The 19,402-nt window shown below is 38.2% G+C and overlaps 2 protein-coding genes across 10 annotated transcripts; one reads left to right on the top strand and one right to left on the bottom strand.

The window, feature by feature from the left end:
- Window positions 1-281: 281 nt before the first annotated feature.
- Window positions 282-18,380, bottom strand: chrm4b (cholinergic receptor, muscarinic 4b). Of its 7 annotated transcripts, none has more exons than XM_044125920.1 (4): window positions 15,422-16,457; window positions 14,767-14,793; window positions 14,128-14,534; window positions 282-648 (listed from the first exon to the last, which is right to left on the bottom strand). In XM_044125920.1, exons 1-3 carry the CDS (start codon window positions 16,295-16,297, stop codon window positions 14,139-14,141), a joined length of 1,299 nt encoding a protein of 432 aa, XP_043981855.1. In that variant the 5' UTR covers window positions 16,298-16,457; the 3' UTR covers window positions 282-648; window positions 14,128-14,138. The 7 variants fall into 7 exon arrangements, with proteins under 7 accessions (XP_043981855.1, XP_043981861.1, XP_043981860.1 ...); XM_044125926.1 differs by lacking the exon at window positions 282-648 and adding an exon at window positions 17,801-18,380 and having other exon boundaries at window positions 13,808-14,534; window positions 15,422-16,269; XM_044125925.1 differs by lacking the exon at window positions 282-648 and adding an exon at window positions 17,801-18,380 and having other exon boundaries at window positions 13,808-14,534; window positions 15,422-16,266.
- Window positions 1,296-13,311, top strand: mdkb (midkine b). Of its 3 annotated transcripts, XM_044125927.1 has the most exons (6): window positions 1,407-1,842; window positions 2,946-3,031; window positions 8,863-8,951; window positions 10,775-10,948; window positions 11,880-12,038; window positions 12,901-13,311. In XM_044125927.1, the coding sequence occupies exons 1-6, from the start codon at window positions 1,795-1,797 to the stop codon at window positions 12,918-12,920; spliced, it is 576 nt and encodes a 191-aa protein (XP_043981862.1). In that variant the 5' UTR covers window positions 1,407-1,794; the 3' UTR covers window positions 12,921-13,311. The 3 variants fall into 3 exon arrangements, with proteins under 3 accessions (XP_043981863.1, XP_043981862.1, XP_043981864.1); XM_044125928.1 differs by lacking the exon at window positions 2,946-3,031 and having other exon boundaries at window positions 1,296-1,425; XM_044125929.1 differs by lacking the exon at window positions 2,946-3,031 and having other exon boundaries at window positions 1,824-1,842.
- Window positions 18,381-19,402: the final 1,022 nt, after the last annotated feature.

Genomic DNA, 19,402 nt, shown 5'->3' with positions numbered 1-19,402 from the left:
TGAGAAGAAATTATAAAAATTCTGAGATTAAAATTCTACTTAAAATCAGAATTCTGAGGAAAAAATCTGAATTTTGAAGCAAGTCAAACTTTTGATGGAAAAAATAGAACTGAGACAAAAGTCAAATTTCTGAGATTAAAATAAAAATTTTGAGGAAAAGCTCTAAATGCTGAAACACTCAATTCTGAGAAAAATAAAAACAATTTTAATCTCAAATGAACTTTGACATTAAAATCAGTAATTGTTTTAGTCGCCTTAATCCTCTTCTGTGCAAATCAGACAAAACTAACTTTCCTGTAACTTTTCAGCAACAAACAGCATAGAAAGATATTTGCAGTGGAAACTAGACCAAAAACAAAACAACAAATTGGTTAGATTTTATGTTTTGCTGTGAAGTCGGCTCAGATGAAACTGGGAGAAACATCCCGGGCTCTGCAGAGTGGACGATGGGTCCAAACCTGTTTGGGATTTTAAAGGGAATGTTTCAGGAATTCATTTGGAGGAGGAGACATGAGTAATGACAGGTTTTCTTCCGGAGCTGAATGACCCGGCTGCCTCCTGCTGCGTTTTGCTCCCAGCTGCATACGGGAACAAAGAGCCGAACGCATGACTGAGCCATCGGGATCCGGGCGGGTCGAGACAGACGCTCTGGAAAACAGGACAAGATCCTTCAGACGCAACAGAAAACATCTGAGAAACAACAAAACTACACAAATGACTCACTTAGATCACTCTCAGCTTCAGGAAACCAGTTCCTGCAGTAAAAACTGACCACGTTTTCACTAATTTAACAAATATATCAATGAAATAAAAAGTGTTTTCCAGATTCCAGGTAGATAATCTCAAACAACTTCGGTGACATTTCATGACACTTCCACCTCCGTGCTTCACACGCTGCAAAAATACAAAATCTTACCAAGTGTTTTTGGTCTATAGTGGTAATATCTTAATGCACTTAAAAAACGACAAAACTAACTTAGATGTAACTTTTCAACAAGATCTACTGGTTTGTTTTAAGTAAACAATTCCTTTAAATAAAATTTTTCCCATCTTATAAGTGAAATAATCAATGGAAGTGGTACTTCCTCATCAGGATGGCTGATCACAGACTGCTGCCGGTGTCTCCGTGGTGAGCAACCGGATCCCAGAGCCGGTTCCGGATCATTAGTGAACTTAGATCCGGTTCAGTTCGGTGTGTATCAAGCGGGCGTTCCCCTCAAACATAGATTAAATGTGCGCTGCAGTTTTCTGAAGCAGGATTATGGCCTGTGACGTCACCGCGAGGCCGGTATTCAGCGGCGTGCACGTGCACGAAGTGTATGTGCGCGCGCGCGTGTGTGAGGGGTTGTTGAGGAGCTCCGGCTGAAACGGAGACATAAAGCTACGACTCCGCAGCTCGACGGGCTTCTCCTCTGAGTTTAACACGTAAGTCTGCAGCTTTTCCATCGGCTCTGGATTCAGGTTTCATTCCGGATTATCACTCAGTTCATCATCGGGACATTTTTAATGAAATATCTCTGATTACAGGGAAGAAGAGCCTCATTTTAGAGGAATTTATGCGTTTTTCTGCTTTAATCGTTGATTCTTTTGTTCGTCATGTGTTCAGATATGTCTCTGATTACTGATTTGGCTCAAGTTTGAAGATGTTTATCATGATTTAAAGAGAAAAAAACAGTCAGAAAAGACAGAACAGAAATTGAGCGGTGAAAGGAAGGAAAAAATCAGGGACAAGAAGTGAAAGAATGGCGATAAAATGGACATGAAGGAAAAAGTAATGATTAAAAATGAGTAGGAATGGAAAGTGGGGATAGGGGACTGCGTTCAGTTTTAAAGCTCCTCCCGGTGAGTTTTTTTTCTGCTCTCCAGTAATTAGAAGATGGAAATATTTACCATGCATGTTGACTCACTGAGCAACTCTTGGAAAATGTTGGTTTAGATCAGGAATATAAAACCTTTACTTCCTGAAGAGCCATTTTCCTCACAGGACAGAAAATAAAGCTCGTTTAGAACCGCAAATGTAACATTTCTATTTTTGAAAAGTAGTTTTTAAAGGTTTATTTTAAAAAATCCCCAAAATTGGTCAAACACTTGCCTCTTTTATTATCCATATTTAAAAAAAACATTAACTAGTACTAGCCAAAGTTGTTAAGATCTGTTGCAGAGCTTAAAGTCGGATCTTCATCGGCCTGCAGAACCGTATGAACAATCAGGAGGTAAATGTTTTTTAATTGACCTTCTGGACTCAGATTGTGTAGTGTTTTTTTTTTTTTTTTTATCAGATAAAGGTTTCTCAATAAGGATGTAAGTACAGTTAATTAATTAATCAATTCATTTTAACGATTAGTTGATAAGCGGTCATTTTCTTGAAATTCGACTGTCTTTCCATCACATAAAGCTACATTTTTCATAATATGTTCAATTTTTCAAAACATTATTAAATTTTAACATTACTTTGTATCCACTGTATTAAATACTAACTGAAAAAAAATGAAAATTGCTGTTTACTCACATTTTTATAATTAGACATGCCTATAAAATATAACAAACAGGAACCTAATAGGTTGCTACCTGGAAAAATAGAAGAGAAAAAGAATAAAATATGCTAAACTCTTAATACGTCACGATTAGAGAGATATTCATGCAGATGTAGGCTACTGTTTGGTTGCTCTTCTCTCTATTAAGTGCATTAACTCATTACAGACCTTGCTAATTAGCATCATGGTTGTTTTTTCTCCACTTCCTCGTATTCGTTCTATATCAGTAATTTTTTGACGCAGCACAGCTGAATAAGCGATATTAACGTGAAACTTAAAGAGTTACGGTGTTTATATTACAGAACAGAACCGCTTAAAGTCCATTTTTCAGCTCTCACTGGGGTTTGTTTGGACCGTTTCACTTTCCCGTTCTGGTATGACACCGCCGCCATCTTTGTTTCTGTGTTAAAGTCTGTGCTTCAGAATGACCAGTGGCGCCCTCTGCTGGATGGCGGCCAAACTGCAACACCAAAAGAAAGTCTAAACGGACATTATTGGTTAGTCTTTTGAAACAAATTTTAATTTAATGAATCATTAATTGACAGCCAATTGTAAACTGATTAATACTGATATGGTTTCCTCTCGGAAACTCAAGTTTCTAGCTGGAGAAGAAGAGATCAGGAATGATGAAGCTAACTTCAGAAATCAGATGTTATGTTTTGAGAGCATCCTAGATCAGGATCTTCAGGGACGTGGGACTCTTGTGGCGTTTCTTTTTTCCGGGGGGGCTCTTTTTCTCTCCAACATGAACCTCGGGATTCCCGAAGGAAGTTCTTTAAATGTTGTTCCTGCCCTCCAACCAAAGGGAGCATCCCGTTTCCTTTTCTTCATGTGAAGATCGGGTTTTTTCTCATGCTAATCGGCTCCCATTCAGGGACGAAGGCGAAGGCCCCAGGACCAGTGGGGGAGCTTGGGGTCCTCGGAGGTGGCGTGGAATCTGTGTTGAGCTTTAGAGAAGTGAAACCAGGCTAGAGGAGGCTTTGTTTTGCTCCAATGAATCAGTATTCTTTTGAGTGGGAATCTAAAGAGCTCTTTCAGCTGCCCTGGCCTCCTCCTCCTCCTCCTCTTCTTCGTTAGTAGGGAGCAGACTGGAGGCCTGCTGAGAGCCGGTTCTTTCTCGATGAAAGGCTGCGGGAGGAGCGAGGAGGCCAGCTGACATGTGAAAGAGAAGCAGAGCTCTCATGAAAGAGGAGTCTGTCATCTCCCAGCACAAAGAGCCAGCTCACATCTGAAGCATCCATCGTCCCGCAGAAACACGGATCAGGACGTGTGCTGGCGCCGCAACACGCTCTGCATACATTAGCCCACTTCCATAATCCTGCAGCCGCCCCCACGCTCAGATTATTGGGTTTAAACTGCCTCAGATTGGACGAGGAGGAGATTTGACCCGGTCCCAGTTTGGACCATCTGGTCCGGCCGGACGGAGCCTCCAGCAGATTAAAGTGACAACAGGAGGCTTCAAAGCTGAAAAATCTGATTATTTTGTTAGAAACCGTCCGCAGGAGGCTTCTGGTGGTAGAGTACCCAAAAACTGTACAGCAGGGGTGTCAAGCTCCAGTCCTCAAGGGCCGGTGTCCTGCAGTTTTTAGATGTGCCACAGGTACAAAACACTGGAATGGAATGGCTTAATTACCTCCTCCTTGTGTAGATCAGTTCTCCAGAGCCTTGCTAATGACCTAATTATCCTATTCAGGTGTGGTGCAGCGGAGGCACATCTAAAAGTTGCAGGACAGCGGCCCTTGAGGACTGCAGTTTGACACCCCTGCTGTACAAAGTAAGAACAGCACTACCTCAACATGCTTTAGTCAAGTAAAAGTAAAATATAGCTGTACAAAAAATTACTCAAAATAAAAAATATTTGGCAAAAAGTCTACTCAAGTAACTGATCAAATTATCAATCATTTAATATTTAAAAATTACATTATCAGGTGGACCAAAATATGAAATTAAATAGAAATTTTGGGCTGCACAGTGGTGCAGTTGGTAGAGCTGTTGCCTTGCAGCAAGAAGGTCCTGGGTTCGATTCCCGGCCCGGGGATCTTTCTGCATGGAGTTTGCATGTTCTCCCTGTGCATGGTGGGTTCTCTCCGGGTTCTCCGGCTTCCTCCCACAGTCCAAAAACATGACTGTCAGGTTAATTGGTCTCTAAATTCTCCCTAGGTGTGAGTGTGTGTGTGAATGGTTGTGTGTCTCTGTGTTGCCCTCCGACAGACTGGCGACCTGTTCAGGGTGACCCCGCCTCTCGCCCGGAACGTAGCTGGAGAGGAACCAGCAACCCTCCCAACCCCATTAGGGACGAAGGGTGAACAGAAAATGGATGGATGGATGGATGGACATTTGGTATTTTAAGGACCAAAATGACAATAATTCATAACAAAAAACAAAATCAGGCAAGTGAACATTTCTTCCAAATCAGTTTCTTAAAAAAAAAAAAAAAAAAAACTAAAAAACTTATGAAACTTTAACAGAAACTGCAGATGTGTGTCTGTGTCTGGTGGATGTTTGTTTTTCATTCAGTGGGCAGAAAATGCAGACATTTTTAGAAATACTTCATAACAAAATGACTAAAGTAAAAGTAAAAAGTACCAGAGTGGGGTACTAACTAATATTTACTTGAGTAACTGTTTTGAAAAAGAAAAAAAAGAACTTTTTGGAGTATTTTTAATACACCGTACTTTTAATCTTGAAAGTTTTCTGTTTTTCAATCATTTTTAGACTAAAATATGTTGAAATAATTGACTTAAAGCTGCTGTTTGTAACTTTTATTAAAAAAAATATGTTTTTAACATATTTGTTGAAACTGTCGTGATGTTTGGTATGAGACAGATAATCTATGGAAAAATCAAACTCCTCTGTTTTCTCCCAGTGCAAACTACAAATAACCAATTAGAGCCAGGAGGCGTGACTTAGTGCTGTCAATCATCCTCTATGTGAAGATTCTGCCATGAATGCTAAGGCTAGTTAGCATGGCTACCATTGACGGCAGATAACCTGTTTTCCTGTAGCAGTCAGTTGTTTTTGTACCGTTAGCTTATTTAGCAGCTAATTGACGAGGATGATTGACAGCGCTAAGACCCTCCTCTTGGCTCTGATTGGTTGTTTTTGGTCAGGAGCGGTGTATTTCTTCTGATAGCTCAGGGAGGAGCTACTGAAAAAAATCTCTCAGATTCTGTCTCATAATGTCACAAGATTTAGTATTTTTGTTATTTAGTCTTTCTACCACTTCAATGTGAATAATTTAGTTTTAGTTTATTGATTTGTTTCAAACATTAATGGAAAGGAAAATAAATCAAAACAAGAACAAAACTGATCAGACTGTTCGAAAAGGAAAAAGTAGAAAAATTATTTTCTGTCCCAGTTTTTATGTTGTCTCTTTTCTAAATTGCAAATTTACATCCCAAATCTGCAATTTCAACGTTACAAATGTGGGATTTGTTAATAACATCCAAAGCTAAGACTCCCATGTGACAGAAAAGTGCAACTATAAAACATCCTCATTTATAAATCTCTCATAAATCTTTTTTTATGTGAAATGTGAATTTCTTCTTCATAGACCATCAAACTCCTTTCACTATCATTTAATGAAAACTTTTACTTTTAAAAATATTTCCTGAAAGTAACCCTGAATACATTTATTATTGTTCTGAATTTAGTCCAAGACACCAGTTTAAACTAAAAACAGTGAGTTTTTCCCGCATTATTTACAGTCCTGACTCCTGATCTTCTGCAGGATGAATTTGTTGTTGGCTGGTTTGTTATGCCTGATGCAGGATGTGGAAATACAAATGAATTACACAGAATATTCATGCCTGTAATTTGCTAAAAAATGTGACACTTCTTGCTATTTTCACTCTTGCGTCTTGTTGGAGGTTTTCCCATCACTGTTTGAGTCTTCTAGCCTTTCTGTTTATATTTCTTTGAAATATTTTGTAAATATTTTCTGCTTATCATCCTCTCTTCTGCTGCTTTGTGACATTGTTAACTCTCAGTGGTGATCATTATGTTGCATTCTAAGAAAAATTCATGTCTGGTTTGTTTTGTGTGTGTTTTTTTTTTTTTTTTTTTTTTTTTTTGCTGCTTGTAGTGTAAAAAAACATTTTTTATAGTTTCAACATTGTATATTTATAAAAATATTTATTAAGGTCAATAGCTTTAAACAGTAGCATTAAACGTTTTAAATTAAGGTTGAAAAGTGATTCATCATAATTTTACTATCATTTTTCAAATTCATGCTGGGTAATAAATACACTCTACTTTTACTGTGAACTTTGACCTCATTACTTCCTTCATAATTTCTGTTTTACTCCCCTTTGGTGAAGAAGAAGATGATAATTCTGACATTTAAATAAGTAAAACCATATTTATACAACAACTTTTAAAACATAAGCCTCAAAGTTGCTGCATAAAAGAAACCTAGTTTATTAAAAGCAATTTTAGTAAGTTAAATAGAAATAATATGGGCTCCGAATCAGAACCCTGAGGTTCTCCAAAATGAAGATCTCAAGCAGCTACACAAAATAAGTAAAGAGAAAAATGTGAAGAAAACCAAATACAAGGAGGACAGAACAATTTACTGGGAATAATATGACTTTAGTTATATAAACACATTTCATCTTGCTATAGTGATAATATATACAATATAAATATATATAAAAATTGTAACTATACTTTTCTGCTTTACTTTATTCACTTATTAGTGTAAAGTGGCAGTAAACAATGTTTTTAGACTTTTTCTGGGGAGTCTGGAGAAACTAGTTTGAAATTTGCTTCCTGAAAGTCATGTGACGAATTAAAGAGCTCTGATTGGCTCCTTATGGTTCTGTTTTAAAATAAAGGGATTCACTCTGGAAATCTCACAATTTCTATCAAAATTTTCATTATTTCCTCTCAATTTTGTCCTATTTTTAGTTTTTCTGTTTTAATTTGTTTAATATTGTCTCATTTTGGATTATTTTATAGCTGAACTGTTTTTAAATAAATTTAAAGTTTACTAAGGTGAGATCTTCTATAAAGATATGTTTTATAAATTATGTTTTATGTGTAGTTTTGCTGTTTTTTCCAATAAAATCTGGTTCAGGATCCAGGCTGTTTTCCTAAATCTGTCTATAATCTCATCAATCCAGCTATTTCATATTTTATAAACTTTTGCTTCGATTAAAACTCAGAATTCAGCACTAAAATCCTGATTCTGATCAATAACTGATTAATAATTTGCCTCCATGGCTGATTGTAGGTTTTCTTGTTTTTCTCTGATCCAGACTGTAGAAGTTTGTTTTTCTTGTTTGACAAAAACTTTTAATTGTTGATCATTTTTTCCTTGAATGTCTTCCTGTGTGTTGTATTTTCTGTTGGTTTTATTCAGTATTTTATATTAAAACACTTTGTAATGAATGCTGTTCCTGAGTTTCTCTGTTTTAGGCTGTTTTTTTGTTGTTGTGTTGCTTTGCTTCTGTATTTTAGTGAGTTTTGCAGCCATGTTTTCTGTGTTTTCTGTGCTCTTTGATTCTGTCTGCGATGTTTCTGCCTTTCTGGGTCAGTTTTTAGGAGTTCAGATGAAACATAACCAGATTCTAAAGTTGTTTTGTGTCTGTTTTTTTTCAGTTTTATATCATGTAATTTTTCATTTATGTCAGATTTACTTGTGTTTATTGCAGTTTTGTTTCTTTTGAGGCTTTCTGAGTCAGTGTTTCTTAATCATCTGTCTCTTTTTGTCTATTTTTCTTACTTGTTTCCAGTTTCATGTCATATTTACAGAATATTTTAGGCTTTCTGAGTCGATGTTTAGTAATCATCCATCTTTTTGTGTCTGTTTTGAATTATCTTGTTGAAGTTAACTGGGTTGAATGTAGTTTTTCTTTTTTTTCTCGTTATAAGCTTTATTTAATGTGTGCCTGTTTATACAGTGAAATCCAGCTCTGTTTGTGTTAATTTAATCTCTTCAGTGCCTCTCAGAATCGTTTTTCAGGAGTTAATTGCCTCTTTGTTTCCGTCTGGCGTATCGGGTCTCTCTTTGCCAGCCTCGTCTCTTTATAAACCATCTTTCTGAGTTTGTAAACGTGCTTTGTGTCTCTTTGTGAACTCTCTCTTGCTGTTTTGTGAATCTGAGTGACTTGGGCCCCTGACCCGCTTTGAGCCCATTAAGCCCACTCAGTAATCCCTGCAGTGGGGCATCTCCCCCTGACTGTACATCTGTGCACGTGTCGGTGTTTGTGTTGACGCATCCAGCAGCTGCAGCTCAGTAATCTGCAGGGAGACGACCCCCGACCCCATCATCTCTGCCTGTTTTGCTCCATGTCCGATAAGCCTGACTGTGTTTTGGTCTCTGCAGGATGCGAAGTTTGTTCTCAGTGACGCTGCTGCTGCTGCTGGCTCTCACGCTCGCCGTCGAGGCCAACAAACGAGCCAAACATCACAAAGGTGAGACAAAACGTCGCCACAATCGGCTCTAAATGCCGTCCTGCGTTACTCTGCTCGGTTCAGTTCTCGCTTCGCAGAAAATAAAACACATTTTGTAGGGATTTTGACTTTTTTAATCAGAATTCTGGCCTTTTGTTTTATTGGAATTCAGACTTTTTAAAATCAGATTCTTTTTTTTTTTTATCTGAATTTTGAATCTTTTTCATCAGAATTTCTCCAAATTCTGACGGTTTTAACAGAATCCTGGCTTCATCAGAATCCTGTCCTTTTTTTTTTATCAAAATTCTGACTTTAAAGGAGATAGGCACCTGGGAGGAACCGGCTTCAGTGAACACAATGTGAGTTGAGGATTAGGATGATAAACTGGAGGAGCACGTTGGACTTAAACCAGTTTTTCATGGCTGACGGATCCCCAAAAGTCCCATTTCATTGAAAGAAAACCAAAATAGTTTCCCCAGGGTGCAAATCTGGTTAGAATACAGAGGAAGAATTATGAGAAAGTTCAGAATTTCTTTTTTCAGTGACCCCAATCCTCCTCCAAATGAAACACACTTTGACCCTTGACTCAGGATGCATGTTTGGACCGGGTGAACACATTCTGATTGATGGAGACCCTCAAGGCTTTGTGATCGGCCCCATTTCGTTCAGGAGTCAAAGATTTAAAATGATTATTAAATGTGTGAATTATTGTTGTTCATCATAGATCCAAAACTTATAAATCCTTTTGCACGTTTATTCATTTGGGCTTGATTGAACATGTTTATTGTCAGCTTAAGAACAGGATTTGGGTCACTATCTATAAAAAGTGCTTTATTTAGAGAAATTTAATGACGTAAACAAAAGCTTATTTTAATGAAGCAAAGTCGACTTTTCCGTAAAACATCGTGGATAAACATCGCTCTACATGTTATAAAAGACTGTTTATAAAAACATAAATACTTTGTGTTGCAAGTCGTTTTCATCAACCAGCTGCATCATTCTTGAACTGCAGTTGGTTATTATTAAAACTAAAAAAAACAATAAAAATTGAAATTGAGAAAAAAAAAATAAATCCTGGCTGAAATAAATAAAAACAGTAATTAATGTGGAAAAACGACAACTAACTGGAACTAAAAAAGTTAGTTCTTAGTTTACTACTTAAATTATATATATAATATCATTCGTTTCCGTGTTTATGAATCTATTTATTAGCCTTTTAAACTGATCTAAAATTAATTTTTTAATCGGCACAAACAGTTTGTCGGCTGCTAGCTAATTTTGGCGCTCCATAATTTTCCCGCAAAATGGCGACAGCGAAATTTGGGATAAAACTCCAGTCGGCTGATTGTTCAACAATAATTGAATAAATTTTTAGAAAACGGTTTCTTCTATTGAGTATTCATTAATTAATTCATGAATTCTGCACCTAACAATTAACCAAAGTATGAAGAAACTAAAACTACTACTGCAACTAATAAAAACGAAGCAATATGTAACTAATAAAAACTAGCAAACACACTAAAAACTAATTAAAACTAACTGAATTTGACCTAAAAGTCACAATGAAATAAAACTTAACTAAAATGAAAGACCCCAAACTATTATGCTTGGGGACCACAAAAAAAAAAATGCATTCAAGGGGCACAAATGGCCTCCGCGCCGCACTTTGGACACCCGTGATAGGGATGAAGACATCAGAGCATGAAAATACGTAGAAAATGCTCAACAAACGAGTTTAAAACCAAGAAATCTGACTTGAGGAAGTAGAAACGTTTAAATCAGATGATGATGATGATGATGATGATGATGATGGCACGTTGATTTGACGCGTCTCCGCTCTGCAGGTGGGAAAGCTGATAAATCCCGACCGGCCTCTGAATGCACCGCGGCAGAGACCCAGTACGGGAAATGTGTGCCGGAACACGGAGACTGTGGAGACGGACTGAGGGAGGCGACGTGCAAAGATCGGACCGACAAGATCCACTGCAGGATCCCCTGCAACTGGAAGAAGGACATCAGTGAGACTCACACACTCAGGGGTCACGGGGTCACTAACACAAGGGGGAGGGGCTTATGGAGGAGAGGAGCTCCACATGGGGTCAGAAAACAGCTTTAAAGTTCATAACTACTTTGTTCTTAAATGTAGTTAAGATCAGTAAAGTGAATGATGGCGCCTCCTGGTGGTGAATCAGAATAATTACAAGAATAAAAGTCAGAATTGTTTTTAATAGAGATTTATTTTACATCAAAGTACAGGATACATGTTAGTGAAAAACCACAAGATAAAGAAAAAACTGAAAATATTTTGTATTAATTAATGAATACTATATTCATAAAAAATCATAATAATAAAATTAAGTCATACTTTTGAGTTACAAAGTCAAGATTTCAACTTTAACAATCTAATTTATGAGATATAAAGTGAAAATTATAACATACAAATTATTAGATTATTAGAAAATAACGACTTTGAATCACATAATTATGACAGAAAGTTTAAATTTCTTGGGGCTTTGTTTATTTCATTATGGAAAAGAAAAATTTTTTAAATTTATTTTAAAAAAGGATTTTTTTATTTTTTTTGTCAATAAAAAAAACATTTTAAAAATTTTGATAGTTTTATGCAGAAGATTTCCAAACTTGGATTTTCTAGTTTGGAAAGAAAATGTTAGAGCTGAAATACAATATTGGGAGTTAAAGTGTAACCGTGGAGTTTCTGCACAATTTAACAGAAACCTTCAATTTGATATACAAACTGTAGATGTGGAGCTGAAACTGTGAACAGAAAGCAGTTTAATAAAATAAATAAATAAATAAAAAAATAAAAAAAATCAGTGTGTGACATCATCAGCTGAACATTTATGATTAATCTGGAAAAAAAAAATCTTTAAACTTAGACTGTGTCTGCAAGAAAACTTTGGGTCGGTGATTGTATCTTCTTGTTCTCAGGCGACTGTAAGTACAAGTTCGGAGCGTGGAGTTCCTGCGACGCCGGGACCAACACCAAGAGCCGGTCAGGAACGCTGAAGAGAGCTCTGTTCAACGCCGACTGCCAGAGCACCGTCAAGGTGTCCAAGCCCTGCTCCCACAAACCCAAGAAGACCAGAGGTGAGGCCTCAACGGCTGCAGCACCAGCAGCCCGTCTCAGTTTCATCATTAGTTTGGATCTAACTTATAGATCTGCACATATTTCAGGATGTTGAGCTTCCTTTCGAACAATGAGAAAAAATTGTTCTACTTGCTAAACTACAGCGCTGTATTAGGGCAAAAAAAAGAGAACGTTTTTGCCCAAAAAATCTGAAATTCTAGATTAATCTCAAAGATTTTCTAACAAAAAAATTTTTTTACTTGGTGCTAAAAAAGTAAAAAGCAATTGGTGAGAAAAACTTCAGAAATTTTACAGAAAATCTTGGAAAATTCTGAGCTCCAAAAGTCAAAAAACTTGCAAAACAGAAACTCGAGAAATATTTTGTTTAATTTCAGAAATTTCCATTATTTTCCAGAAAATTTCTGGGATTAAACAAAATATTTTCTTGCAAATTGTTGACATTTTAAGCCCATAAATGTCCTGGTGTTTAGTAGAGTATTTTTGAGATGAGTCTAAAAAATTTTGAGTTTTTTTCTGACAAATGTTTGATTCTTTGAGCTCAGAATTTTTACAATTTTATAAAAAAAAAATTTAGATTAATCTCATTTTTGGGTGAAATTTTACTTAGAACAATTGACATATTAACAAATTTATTTTAAAAATCTGTTATTTTAAAAACAATTCTTATTAAACTTATGACAAACTAAATTCACATTTAAGTGAAAAACGTTTTTTTTTTTTTTTAAGAAATAAAACTCACCACATTAAACTCTCTCACCGTCATTAAATGATTCTTTCCAATTGGTCACATGATCAATACTTTCACCATTTCCTAGCAACAAGGCTTGGCTCCACTTTAAACTTTTTTGTTTTTGTCTTCAGGGGAGAAGAAATCAAACTGAAGGAGGGAGAGTGAACCAGAAGACGACAGGATTTCTCCTCCTCCGCCAGCTGAACAATCGTCTTCAAATTTAAAACCAGAGACTCCAAAACAGACTTCCTGTCCTCAAACTGACCCGTCCGACTCGCTGATTCCTGCTCTGATTTGATGTTCTCCTGTTTTCCTTGGATTTAAGCCTTAGCTGATCAGAATAACCTTCGTTCAGTAGCTGGTAGTTTAATGCTCCTTCCTGTAGTTTTAAAAGTTTTTAGGGGAAAAGTTGATCCGGCAGATCATCCGCAGTTTGATGCTTCAACATCTGAACTGAGGGAAAGTTTATTTTTGGAATTACAGATTATTGATAAGACTTGTACAAATGAACAAATAAATGCTGTACATTGTTTTGGTGAAAACCTTTGTGTGTTTATTAAAGCAACATGATTTGTGTCAGGCTGATGGAAAACTGATCAGATACGACGGGGAATGTTCCAACTACAAACCTGAACAGATTCTTGACTCTGAACAGATTCCCAATTTCAGATTGTTGATTCAAAAAGATTTTAAATTAATTAAAGTTTTCTATATGAGCTGCTGAACCTGAACAAATTCCTGACTGAACAGATTCTGCAGAAATTTCTAATTATTTTTTATAGATTCTAGATATTATTCTCAGAAGTTTTGTAGAAAAAAAACCCCAAACTTGTAACTTTCTGACTTTGAAAAGTTGCAAATTTGTTATAAATAAATCAGAAATTTTGAGATTAACCTCAAATTTTTGAAAATAAAATAAAATAAAATTTTTGGTTTGAAAAGTCAAAAATTAGCTTAACAAAACACATTTTCACAATAATCTCAGAAATTTTATAGAAAAACATTTACAGTTTTAAAAGACAAAAATGCTCTATTTAATTGAATAAGTAAAAAATTTAACTTTTGGACAATTGAGTTCTCTGAAGAAAATGTACTAATTTGTTCCGATCTAATAATATGCTGCAGTAAATACCTGACGCAAATTTACATAGAATTTACAATTCTGAAATTTTTAGATTAATCTCAGAAAAATTTTCTAGAAAAACATTTACATTTCTAAGTTTCGAAAGATGAAAGTTTTGGACTTTTGGACATTTTCTGAGTTATGAGGAGGAGGAGAACAGCACCATTTTTATTTTAAGTTAACTCCGTCTTCTATCTACTAATACGTCATGGTAAACACCTGATTCCTGTTTCACCTGTTTCAGCGTTAATGCCGCTTCCGGGTGCGGCAGCTCAGCAGGCGGCAGAAGGTCTTCCGGAACGTGACGTTGCACAGCAAGTAGCAGCAGGGCTTGATGGTGCTGTTGACGTAGCACAGCCAGTAGACGGCAATCCACAGAGCGTGGGGGATTTCGATGTGATGAAAGGCGTCGATGACCGACATGACGTTGTAGGGCGTCCAGGTGACGATGAAGGCCAACAAGATGGCGAGGATGGTGTTGGTCAGCCTCCTCTCCCGCGCCATCACCCGCCGCCTCCTCCGCTCCTGGGACCGGAAGCTGGGGCAGGCGGACAGCGCCGCGGAGGCCGAGCTGTGGAGGTCGGTGATCGATAAGGCGTCTTCGTCTCCCTCTGCACATGAGGAGGTCCGGGAGAGCGGCTGCTGATGAGACAGACAGTTCCTGAAGTCACAGTTCCTTCAGAACTGACAGGCAACAGGGATGCAAACAACTGTCGATTATTCATTAGATTAAAATTAGTTCCAATCGATTAACCAATAACGTCCGCTCAGGCCTTCTTTTGGTGGTGTAGTTTCACCGCCATTCAGTAGAGGGCGCCGCTGGACATCTTGAGGCGGAGCCATTGACACAGAAACAAAGATGGCGGAGGTTTACCAGAACAGGAAAGACAAACGGTCCAGTCTGGTTTGGGATGGAAAATGCACTTTAAGCTTCCTTTTAGAAATGAAAACACACAACAAGCACCTTAAGTTTTACCTTAATAGCGGAGCAGAGTCAACTTCTAATTCAAAAATTACTGATGTGCTATGAAGACGCAGATATTGGACAGAGTTTTAGGGCCATGCAAAGAAAAAAAACAAAAATCTAGGCATATTACGAGAATAAAATGGAAATAATACAAAAATAAACTCATAGTATTGCCAGACTAAACTCACACTGTCATGACTTTATTCTCATATTACTACATTATTCTCAAAATATTAATTTATTCTGGAAATATGATTTTATTGTAGCATTATTACATTGTTCTTAAAATATTCTAACTCTAACTTTTTATTCAAAATATAAATTTATTTCCAGAATATGATTTTATTCTTGTACAATTTTGACTTTATTCTCATACAACTTTATTCTCGTATTATTATGACATTATCCTAATACTATGACTTTATTCCCATTATTATTACTTTTGTCTTATGAATTTATTCTCAAAATATGACTTTATTATGGAAATATGACTTCATTTTCGTAATTTTTAATTTTTTATTAGTATGGCCCTAATACTCCGTACTGTAGGTAGATTACCTACCAGGCGTTTACGGCTGTTCGCCGGACTTCCCCGCTGGTTCAGAGACAGATCCGAGCCCAGGTTGCTGGCCATCGAGCTGCGTCGTTTCCAGGTGAAGCCTTTCACCGGCGGGCCCCCCGTCTTGGGCGTCCCCTGCTCCTCCTGAATACAAGTCAGCCTGCGGCAGCTGGCGGCCAATATTCGGCTGTACAACCCGATCATGACGAGCGCCGGCAGGTAGAAGGACAACAGCGTGATGCCCAGAATGACGGCCGGGCCCTCCGGGAGGTCGATGTAGCACAGTCCGTCCGGGATGACCCGCCGGCCGCCGACGCTCTGCCAGCTCAAGATGGCGGGCGCCCAAAGCAGGAATGACAGCAGCCAGGCGCCGCCGATCATCAGGCCCGCCACGCTGCCCGTCCGCCGCACCGGGTAGCTGAGCGGCCATGTTGTGCACAGGTAGCGGTCCAAACAGATTAGCAGCAGGTTTAGCACTGATGCGTTGCTCACCCAACGGTCCAGGACTAGCCAGGTGTCGCAGAGCGCGGCCCCCAGCGGCCAGTGGCCCTGCAGTAGGTACATCGTGTACACGTTCATGGACAGCAGGCCGATGAACAAGTCAGCGGCCGCCAGGCTCAACAGGAAGTAGTTGTTGACGGTCCGCAGATGGCGGTTCACCTTGATGGACAGGATGACCAGTGTGTTGCCGACAACGGTCAGAATGCTCAGGGAGACGGCTGCCATGACAACCAGGATCAGCTCGGCAGTGCTGTACGCTCTGATTAGGTACTGGGATGAGGCGTTCACAGAGGGGCGGTGCCAAGTGGAGGCGTTGAGGGCGGGGTCCGCCAACCAATCCATGCTTCCTGCTGACACAGGCACCATGAGCCCAGGCATAATGCTGCCTTCACCCAAGCTGCAAGCAATCAGTTTAATTGTAGACAGATTTAGCAATCAATTAATCGTTATCTGGAGTATTCTGTGATTCTGCGGACCCTTTTCTCTTCCAAAGCCTCTGAGGGCCAACATCATGACCAGACTTCACAAGAAAAGAAAACTGACTAGGAATTAATTGATTAATCAGATTAATTTTGATTAATCAATTATCTTAATAATTGGCAACTAATTTAGTAATCAATTATGTTAACTGGAGTATACCCTCGTATAAAGGCCAATTGGTGAAAGAATAACTCACTCAGAGCAGAAATTAAACCAGAACGCTACATAAAATGCAGACATTTTGCATTTAAGTTAAGAGGTTTTTTGTAAATATGTTCTACCCAGAAGTTCTCTAGTAGCAGTGTTAGCTTCAGCTAATTCATCCCCTTCACCTGATCACTTAATCAATAAAATCCCATAAAACCACCAATAGATCAGCGCTACGCTGTATTCTGTCAAGCAGACAGGGCTGAGCATTCAGCATTCATGTTAGTATTTTGAGCTGCTGATGCATCCAGGATCAAGCATCCCCTAAATAAATGCTGTCATATTGCATTTTAGGCAATAAAATGCACATTTTCTGATTTAAGAAAAGAAATGTATTTATTTTACTGTATTGTAACATTGCATAAAAAGGCTTAGATGAAAGAAATTGCAGAATGTTCCATTTGAATACAATTAATTTGACAGAATCATCTGAAAAGTTGCAGCTTCTTTCTACTGTTGCGAAAGTGAATCTTTATGCAGTCAAAGTTTAACGTTGATGAAGGTTTCTAGGAGAAACATGAAGGCCAGACAGAAGAGTTGACGCTGCATCTATATGTGTCAAACTCGAGGCCCACGGGCCACATCCGGCCCGCCACAACATTTTCTGTGGTCCTCTGGACATAAATAGAACCTTAAAAGTAACAACTGTGTATTCAAGTTTTATTTTCTCAATCAAATTAAAGCTGTTTTTATCTGTACAGTGCCTAATTACATCATTTGCTTTACTATCTTTCAGCTCCTTTAGATGCACAAAGCCCATTAATTAAATTATTTTTGGGTTCAAAAACATATTTGTTTAATTTAATTTGAGTTTTTACAGTTCCTGCAGTTAATTTTCCAAAATCCCTCCAGCTAAGGTTTTATTTTCATTTATCTTCTTACACAATATTTAGCTCTAAATATAATAAAAATCTTCTTATTCACAACTTTTGCTGTCTAAAACCCAATTTAGTTTCAAATAAAGACATTATTTCAATACTCCAAATGTGAACTACGTCCATATTAAGCGGAGGAAATCAATTAAAAAACATATATTTGATCGGGTTAAGTGAAAGTTGATCATTTCTAAATAATTTCTGATCAAGCAGCATTTTTAATGATTATACAGAAAGTCACAAATGTAACTAAAACATTTCCTGATTCTTCTGAATGCAGGAAATTTAAATAAATGAAATAAATCAGAAAAAATCTCACCTGGTTATGAAGCTGCTGCAGCGGCTCAGGCTGATCATCGTCGCCTTCACTCAGAGCGGCTTATAAGGACGTGAGGAAGAGTTCGTCCCTCCTCATCATCAGAGCCTCACCCTGCGGTCGCCGCCGCCCGATCTGACCTCAGGTCAGCCTGATGAGGGCCGTAACGCCGGCAGCAGGCGGAAACATCTCATCGTCTTCATCACTGACCAACAGCAGCAGTCAGCCTCATGCAGGAGGGCATGAAAAGTTCATAGATTTAAAAGTACAAATGTTGAATGAGCTTTAATATGAACATAAAACCTGATCTGTAGAAGTATTATCGATCATTCATAAAAAGTGAATTTAATTCCATTAAATTAATGAGAAACTTCTACAAAGCTGTTGTATATATTTACGTGATTTTAACAAGTGATGTTTACAGTACAGTCACACAGACCCGTGCCATGACACCGTCACTACCGTGTTAAAAAGAGAAACTCCTCAGCCTAGTTCTTCCTGGTCTCTTTCTGTCCAGAACACACATTTCCAGGATCCAAGATCAGTCTTCTTTTTAAATGTATCAATTAAAATTCACAGATGCACATTTTTATACTTCTATTTAAAAACAGACCAAACACTTAATAAAAGTTGTTTTTTGGCAATAAGTTAATGGGTTTTTTTTTTTTTTAAATGAGCTGTTTCAAAAGCCTCCTAATTGCTAATTGCTATACTGTTACTTAGCAACCCAAGCTAGGGTAATAGCCGGTTTTGCCACTGTACAATGGTTGGTGGAACAGAGAAATTTCTTGTTGGTTGCATAGGAGGCTCCACTTCTGCTTTTCAAAGATGTACGGTTACAGTCATTTTTATCCATCCATCCATCCATTTTCTATACACCCTTTGTCCCTAATGGGGTCGGGAGGGTTGCTGGTGCCAATCCCCAGCTAACGTTCCAGGCGAGAGGCGGGGTCACCCTGGACAGGTCGCCAGTCTGTCGCAGGGCAACACAGAGACAGACAGGACACACAACCATTCACACACACACTCACACCTAGGGAGAATTTAGAGAGACCAATTAACCTGACAGTCATGTTTTTGGACTGTGGGAGGAAGCCGGAGAACCCGGAGAGAACCCACCATGCACAGGGAGAACATGCAAACTCAATGCAGAAAGACCCTGGGCCGGGAATCGAACCCAGGACCTTCTTGCTTCAAGGCAACAGCTCTACCAACTATGCCACTGTGCAGCCCAGTCATTTTTATGTGGGAGTGTAAACGTTGAGTTGGGGGGCGTGGCCAGCAGCAGCTTAGTTGGATTTAAAGTGACAGGAGGCCCCAAAGGAGGTCGAAGTTGTCAGAACTGAATGAAATCTCACCAAGAACAACTTTGTGCAAGAATGAACATGTTTTGAATAGACCACAGATCCGTCCTAACCTGAAGTATAATAGGTCTCCTTTAACGGATTTCTAAATCCAACCGTTCCTCTTTTTGTTCTGTTAAGGAAATCTTTCATGAACAGTCGTCTCTGACAAAAAGATCAAGCCGTTGTCTCATCCAGGTGTTACCATGGCGACGGTAGCTCACATCTTCATCCTTCTCTCAAGCCCTGATGGTTTGACCCT

This window comes from Gambusia affinis, linkage group LG08 (assembly GCF_019740435.1).
Source record: "Gambusia affinis linkage group LG08, SWU_Gaff_1.0, whole genome shotgun sequence".
Taxonomy (NCBI): Eukaryota; Metazoa; Chordata; class Actinopteri; order Cyprinodontiformes; family Poeciliidae; genus Gambusia; species Gambusia affinis.
This window is presented reverse-complemented; position numbering and strand designations above follow the sequence as displayed.

Coding starts and splice junctions, on each gene's coding strand:
- mdkb (XM_044125927.1), top strand. CDS start 1,795: ATGGAAAGTGGGGATAGGGGACTGCGTTCAGTTTTAAAGCTCCTCCCG. Junction 3,032..8,862: donor AGTCTAAACGGACATTATTG/GTTAGTCTTTTG, acceptor TGGTCTCTGCAG/GATGCGAAGTTTGTTCTCAG. Junction 12,039..12,900: donor CAAACCCAAGAAGACCAGAG/GTGAGGCCTCAA, acceptor TTTTGTCTTCAG/GGGAGAAGAAATCAAACTGA.
- chrm4b (XM_044125920.1), bottom strand. CDS start 16,297: ATGCCTGGGCTCATGGTGCCTGTGTCAGCAGGAAGCATGGATTGGTTG. Junction 14,794..15,421: donor CGAACAGCCGTAAACGCCTG/GTAGGTAATCTA, acceptor ATCCCAAACCAG/ACTGGACCGTTTGTCTTTCC. Junction 14,535..14,766: donor CGTTTGTCTTTCCTGTTCTG/GTAAACCTCCGC, acceptor CTGTCTCATCAG/CAGCCGCTCTCCCGGACCTC.